Source organism: Habropoda laboriosa, unplaced genomic scaffold (assembly GCF_001263275.1).
Source record: "Habropoda laboriosa isolate 0110345459 unplaced genomic scaffold, ASM126327v1 scaffold89, whole genome shotgun sequence".
In the NCBI taxonomy this organism is placed as follows: Eukaryota; Metazoa; Arthropoda; class Insecta; order Hymenoptera; family Apidae; genus Habropoda; species Habropoda laboriosa.
The window spans coordinates 1,786,491-1,794,473 of NW_017100263.1; the positions used below are offsets into that span (position 1 = coordinate 1,786,491).

The 7,983-nt window shown below is 35.3% G+C and overlaps 1 protein-coding gene across 1 annotated transcript; it reads right to left on the reverse strand.

Annotated features, from left to right (window-relative positions):
• Nucleotides 1-3,812: 3,812 nt before the first annotated feature.
• Nucleotides 3,813-5,387, reverse strand: LOC108573024 (jerky protein homolog-like). The gene has a single exon (XM_017935380.1). It carries the CDS (start codon nt 5,385-5,387, stop codon nt 3,813-3,815), a length of 1,575 nt encoding a protein of 524 aa, XP_017790869.1.
• Between the last annotated feature and the right edge of the window lie 2,596 nt (nt 5,388-7,983).

Here is a 7,983-nt window from a genome sequence, read left to right on the forward strand (position 1 = left end):
TTATTTACTTTGAAATTTGTTTACTGCTATAAATCTGTTCGATGCAAACATCAAAATCGAGTTTTAGGTTGCACTTTATTCCTGCACGAACCGCTTACAGAAATTAGAAGTAGTCTCTTCTCTTCTACAGCATTGTTGTTTTCAGCCGACTACGCCTGAGTAGAATGGACAATATTGTCGAAGAAAAATAGCGAGAAAAAAGTGATACAAACATCTGTATCTCGTTAAAATATAATCAATAAATGATAATTGTTTGATAATAGTGTGATAATGGGTATCTCGATTGAAATCATCGTGTTTTTTTTTTATTATTTTTTGAAAATTCTTTCGAATCTTTTGTTTCAAGTTAGATTTATAATTATAATGTTCCAACATGTTTGTAAGTTCAAATCTTAGTTACAGTACAGTTCATTTCATATATTAGAAGAAAGTAAGTCGATGATGTCGATCGCGTTAACGCATGTCTGTTCTTTTATCACTGACCTATGATTATACCTTAAACGTTTTCCTATCCTAAAATCCTTAATCGATCTACACTTACAAATTTTTGTTATATTTCGCATTTCACGTTAATATCTTTTCATATTGTATATGATCTCAGGATATATAATCTTCCGACTCTTATATTTTCCATTTTTTCTATTATTTACAAAACAAGAGTGACTTTTGAAGTGTTAGAAATTTAGTTTACAAAATTCAAGAGTTTTATACTAAGGACAAGCGTCTCAGAAATTGTTTCTCCCAGTCTTAATATTTCTGTGTTAAGTGTCTGCATAATTACTTTGCATAGTCGATCTACAATTTTTGAGTCTACAATGAAAATAATTTTGTAAACCTTAAGTTGTTTTTATTTAAATCATACACAATATGTTACGCAATGCGAGGTCCCGGAATGAAACGGATAATAAATGCTGAAATTTAAGGGGACTAGGCAGTCAGATTTGGTAAAAATGTAACGTTTTTTGGGAATTTATTACAAGGATATGAATTAAAATTGCAACTTGTACTTTTAGATAATACTTATTAGTACTATAAAGCGTAAAAAAAATTTTTTTTAATAATATATACATGTACATAACAATGCTACTGTCGACCAGTGTGTTATTATGTGCATTATGCGTGAATCCGCTGCGGTTTTGCAATGATCCTTGCCGTAAAACATAGAATTATGAAATGTTTTTTGTGAAATTCTCCCTCTATGGGTCCCCATTCTGCGCTGAACCTATTGGAAAGAAAAAAAAATTCAAGATTGTAAAAATGGCAGCTGTAAAGCGGGAAAAACGTAATTTTTTATTAAGAAACAGAGCTATTTTATTTTATTTTTGTCAGAACAAGAGTTTTTATGAACTTATACATAGGTTCAGCCCTTAACTAGGCATGTTTTACATTTGCTCAATTTTTTTCAAATCGATTTGAACCTCCGTTTTTTCGCAATCGTTGCAAAATGAAGAGAAAATATGATTTCGAGAAAAACGCGTTTAAAGTTCCGAAAGAGTTTTGAGTACAATAACTACTACATACCTCGCTTAAAAATTTCCAGTAGCGTAATTAGATGTCTCTAAAGCTTCATCGATATCAGCCTGTTGCTGTTCAGCAATTATTCTGTTAATTCGGCTCTCTTTAGGTCTTTTTGCGTCGACTTCAGCATCGTGCAACCGCCGTTCGTCCTCCTCTGCGCTCTCCAACTTGTATATCCAATTGAGCTATTAATGATAGCAATCGTTTTAGGCTATTATTAAATATGCAAACTGATAAATAGGTTGCTATCTCAACAATTTCTGTTCCGCTGAATCCTGTTTTTGGAGCTATTTTCCAGATTAGGTTATTATAACTTTCGTTTGCATTCTGTGTGTATCCTTTTTTTCTTTTTTTGTTGATGCGGGGGAAATCTTCCAAAGACACCCCGCCTCCCCTGGGGGAGGGAGGCGGGGTAGTGTGGGATTCCTACCCACTAAAACTCCCCCGGTGATCCTCGTCGGGCGCGCTGGGGAGGGCCGTGGAAACTTTGTATGACTTCCGCAGCCCTCCCCGCGCCAGTTCGCGTATGTTGTTTCCGTTTCGTTCCCCAGAGTTCGGATCAGCCGGTACGTATGTGACCTTTTAGCTTTGATCTACTTTCACTGTCTGCCTATTTCTTTCTTATCTCTTATCAGATTATTAATTGTCTTTTCGTATTTAATGATACAGATACCCGCTGTACCGACGCCGCGTGTTTCTGAACCACCTCGCTAGATGGCTCCGGAGGTATCATAAGCCGGCGTATATTTTCAATCGCACTCACGAGATGGCGCCTACTACCCCGTTTCTGCGCATAATTCCTCGGAATTCTTAGCTCTAATTCGCGTGATATTAAAGTCATGTATATTGCTTCCAGTAAGGTTTCGCACCTTACCCGGCTAATTAACGGTACTAACGATTACCACGAAATCCAATGGTAAGCCCATAAAACAACTTGCTACATTTTTAAATGTATTCTAATTAAATTTCTTGATCTTCTGCGAATAGTGGTTTTCTACCACTTTTAGGTTGTTATAATTGATTTTTTCATATGGTCAAATGTTGTAGTTTTAGGAATTGAAGAAATTTTTGCTGCTTTACCGAAAGTTAACTTTTTCTTCCTAATATCTTCTACAGCTTTTTGTAAACTCTCTAACACGTGGAATTTTGACTGTTGACCCTTGAGGTAGCGATGAATTTGTAGAAAAACGAACGAGTAACACTTCAATTAACTGTAGTATTTACAAGTGAACTTGAACTATTACAAATTAACAATAACTATTGCGACTGACGCGAGAGACTGAATGTTTCATTAAGGGAGAGGTTCTCCATTATTTAGATGTACAGATGTTGCCGACAGCGAAACGAACGTACAAAAAGGTAGCAGGCAAAGGAAGATTCATAAACCCAATCAAGACAACTAAGTTTTGTAACAATATCGTGTTTGGTGTCATTTTAATCAGGAAAATCTCACCAATATTGTAATGAAATTTTTATTAACGGAAAATTGAAAATAACAAACTTTTGTAGTTTTGTTAGTGTTGTCTCACTGATATGCCGCCACGGAATGCGATAAGGAGATGCCGCGGCCCTGTCACATTAGTCGCTTGCCTGATTCAAGGGTGGTCCCCCCCTCGTGGTGGGGATAGACTATGAACAGTTAACGTGTAGATTGCAACGAACTCTTACAGTCTTTACTGTACATAATAATGTAAAATACAATATATGTTAGGATCGTCTCTCGACCCAGAATATTGCACAATGGTGCCGTCTAATGTAAATTCTCCATCTTTCAAAGGATCACCTAAATTGATCGACTTAGGTCTGAGTAATAATGAAACAGTGGTTGTGCTAATAATGATTCTATACATGAAACTCCGACTGGCTTGTGTTTCGAGATTTGGATAGCAATCGTTTTGACCGTGTCGTAAACCTTTCTAACTTAATTAAATGACTCTAACAAATTCATTTACAATCCAAAGAACTTAGCTATGACTCTAACACTATATAAAATACATAAATAACAAAAATACAAAAATCATTTTCTGTCGAAAGGAAACTGATATGTTGTTTTTTCAGCAGTGAAAGGGCCTGTAAAAAGGTTGTCATCAACTTTTATTTCCAAAAACCTGTCTTTTCTTAATGGACTAAGGTATAAATTATTAGAATTTTTATAACACTAAAAAATTATTATTCTTACTTTTTTATTAATAATTAATTTTTTGGGTAAACTTATTTTCTGTTTTTCTTTACTTTTATTTGATAGAAGCTAGTCTTATCTTCTTATTCACTTGTCAAAGATGGCTTTTCTTTATCTATGGTGTTTCATTCTCCAGAATTCTTTTCATTGCTTCTCCCATTATTAACACCGCTTGATTATTGTTTGCATATCTCTTTATAATGTCTTCGAGCATGCTCAAATCTTTTTTCTTCTTTTCTATCAAACTTAATGCTGGTTCGTTTGATTCTTCTGCTTCTATCGCTTCATCTTCTCCTTCTTCACCTTCTCCTTCGCCTTCATCTTCTATTTCTATTTTTATGTCCATGCTTTCTTCTTGTTCATCTTCTTCACCTTCTTTGTTAATCGTTTCTTCACGATCCAAATGACTTAATATTTCCATCCACTCTTCTGGATTGTTATCTTCGCCAGTTATGACGCGCATCATTCCACTCATTTCTGAATGTGTAGAGGTATTTAACACATTTGCTTCTTCTTCTTCTCCGCAATCCCTTGATAAAATTTTATTCCAGCCGTTTTTTATATTAGAGGATGTGATGCCCATCCATGATTCATAGACCAAATCAATGCATTCTTTTATATTATATTTTAAATAGAATTCTTCTACATTATTTTCGTACTGCAGAATGCGATGCAGTATCTTATGTCTGTACGTTGTTTTTAACTTAGCGGTTATGCCTTGGTCCATAGGTTGTACGAGGGACGTAGTGTTTGGTGGCAAATATACAATTTCAAAATCATCGTCATCCTCCTGCGATAAATTAGTTATCTTGTGACTTGAACAATTATCCAAAAGTAACATCACTTTTCCCACCGTTTCATTTTCTGATTGGTATTGCCGGACACTGGGTTTAAAATCCTCTTCATACCACTCGTTAAAAATGTCTGTATTCATGCACGCTTGCCGCTGAGATTTATAGACGACAGGCAGTTCTACGCAATTTTTGAGTGCTTGTGGATTTTTAAATTTATGCACGAAAATTGGCAGGAGCTTGTGGGTTCCATCCGCATTAGAACATAATCCAATGGACACTCTATCTTTCTTTAACTTCTTTTCTGCCAATGTTCCTCTTTCCTCGCTTAGTAAACTTTTTGAAGGAACAGTTTTCCACAGCAAACCCGTTTCGCCCATATTATAAATATGACATAAATTAATGTCCTCTTCTTTGATGCGTTTTGTGAAAGCATCTATGAATATTTTTGCACCTTTGTCGCCTGCGCTTGCTTTCTCTTCATGAGCCCGGACTGGGTGAATTGTATATCGCTTCTTAAAATTGCGCAACCAACCTCTGCTTCCAGCGAATGATGTTGATCCGTATTCACTAAAAAGTTCGATTGCCTTCTCTTGTAATAATAAATCAGTTAATGGATTCCCCATTGCTCGTTGTTCCAGGTACCATCTATATAAACGATTTTCTAAATCTTCGTTCGAAGATCGTCTTCGATTTTTATGCTGTAATACATGACCTCCTCGGTTCCCAAAACTTAATAAGAGGCTACACTCTCGACGAATACGATGTATGACATCTTGCGAAACTCCATACTGGCGAGATAACAATTTAGCTGATGCTCCTTTTTCTAATTTTTCAGCAATTGTCATTTTTTGTTGCACCGAGAGGAAAACTCTTTTCTTACTTGGGTTTTCTGCCATGATTAAATAAAACACTGCATTTTACAACTTTAATTATTCACACTGTCTAAACTGAAAGACTGACCAAACTTGGAATAGTATAAATTGTATGCACCGATTCATGTAAAAACACTTTGGTTTTTTTAAAGCAGCAATGACGTGTCCGCGTCGTGATCCGAAATAAGCAACGGTTTTGCGGTTCGAAGATGGCAACCCGCTATCCCCTCTTCTTTACTTGAAGTCGCCCGCAGAGTGAGAGATCCGAGAAAGAGTGAGAGGTCCGTGAAAGAGAGAAGCCATAAATCTTAACAGTCGAACGAACAGTGACGTCGTTTGGTAGAAGAAAAATAGAATATGTATAATGCTTTCTCACTCGTTCTCCGTGTTCTCTCATTTCGTTTGGAAACAAAATTAAACCGAATAGTACAGTAGTGCATACATAAGTGTCCGCATCTTTGCACACTTAAGCGTCCGTTGCTATCTCCACCAATTCTTGAAAATGGGACATCGGAGTGGAGCTCGAGCCTGCCAAGTGAAACAAAGTAATTCGAAATCGACTCCTGAATGCGAACAACTGACACTTGACATATCGGTATCCCACTCAGGCACATCTTCTCTCTTTTCTTTAGTTAAATTCGCAGAAGTCACCTCCCCACTTGGCCCCGACTGCGGACGCTTATGTCTGCACTACTGTATATCTGATCTATAATAAGCAACTGGCTGATTCCGAGCGTGTTGCTTATTTCGGATCAATACAGTATCTTGAGCCCCTCGATCGTTTTTCATATTCTCTCTGATCCCGTTCGAGAACAAAATCAAGACGAATAACATACTAGTGATGGGGAATTTAGTTATTTTCGAATATCGGTAGTTACTGGTAACTAACTAGTTACTTAAGTTGATCGTAAGTAACTAAAGGAACTAGTTACTCTAGTTACTCGAAAATAACTGGAACAAATTACTTTACAACTTTTATTTACTACAAAATAAAAAATTCAACAAAATGAAATACTTGATTCCCAAGTTATAATCACAGTTAAATAAAACTGCTTATTGCCCAAGTAAAAATAACAAAAAAATTCATAAAAATGAGGTAATATGAGCACATATTGTATAGGAAATGTTAATTACCATTTAAAAAAATTATTCCTTTGACGTTTTTCGGGTCGAGTGTTCTTTTTTGATTCAAAATTAGTTCTGCTTTGAAGAAAAGTCGCTCACCTGCAATCAACGCTTGCACCGATAGATATTTTTTCACCAAAGTAGCCAAGTGAGGGTAAACGTTTTTTCTGTCTTTCCAGAAATCCAGAGGATTGCCAGTTCTTATCATAGTTTCTTCTTTAATATACTGTTGAAACTCTATAATGGAAGTTGAAGCGTTGGTAGTCATTGAAGATCTTTGTTCTATTCGCTTGTTAAATTCTTCCTATACTCTAGATTTTCCAAGTCCTGTAATGGATTTAATGTACTTGCTTACCTTTTCTTGGGATTTCTTAAATCTTGGGTCAAGAAAAGTTGCTTTTGCTGTCCAGCTGTACTCTGTATCTTTGAATCTGTTTTTAAGTTTGTCGCATAGTTTTATCATTAAATTTTAGCACCTTTTGTTTTTACAGATATTCTAACTCTGTCTAAGTTGCTTTTCAGACTTTTTATAAGAATAACAATTTTTGAAACTGACACATATTTCTCAGTGCTCAGCTCTTTAGTGACTTGCTTAAATGGTTTCAAAATTGATGTATTTTTTTAAAACAGACCACTTATCCTCAATAGACTTTTTACTAGCTGATTTAATAAAGCTATTGAAGCTATTAATGATTCTTCTGAGGCACAAAATCTTTCTCAAAAATGACTCTCAAATATTTAACTGGAAAAATTTTTTGTCTGACAGAACATAATCTGGTTTACTAAATCACATAAAATTTTTCATATCAGAATATTCAATAATACTGAAAGGTTGTAAGTCCTTTACAATCAAGTTGAAGATTTTGTAATGAAGTGTTTGTCCATGTGTACTATTCAAAGCACTAGGTCTAAAAAAGTTGGTTATTTCATCTTCTGGTAGAACATTTCTGCACATTCCTCATTATTATTTTTATCCGGTTACTCTTGTATGTTCTCCTCTGCTATCGCGTATTAGGTATTCTACATTTCACAAACGAAATAAAAAGGTATTTAATAAAAACTCCAGCTGAAAAGTGGTATGATAGCTCACCTAGCCTATTTGACTGAGAAACAGATTCTTTTCTCTAACTGCTCTATCACACCAACCAATGAACAAAACAGTCCTATTTTTCTGAATAACTAGATAGTTACTTTTTTGAAAGTAACTGTAACTAGTTAGCTATAATTAGTTAGTTACTTTTTCGCTATCTCTATAGTATACCCGATCCGTAATAAGCAACTTCCAATTTTGGCATACGGCTGGAACGAAAAATTTTTTTACAGCATGATTTTACGCATCCTAAGGAACGAAAAATGTAATTGTCATTTTTCCCGGAAATGATGGGAAAGTTATGAAAAATGCGGTTCAAGGTAAGAGTATGACCATACTTATAACTTATATTTCGTCTCGTTTTCTTCGGACGATGGTCTGTTCGTAAATTAACCACTTAGAAAC

Bases quoted from the DNA above. Each gene is read 5' to 3' on its own strand.
- LOC108573024 (XM_017935380.1), bottom strand. From the start codon at position 5,387: ATGGCAGAAAACCCAAGTAAGAAAAGAGTTTTCCTCTCGGTGCAACAA.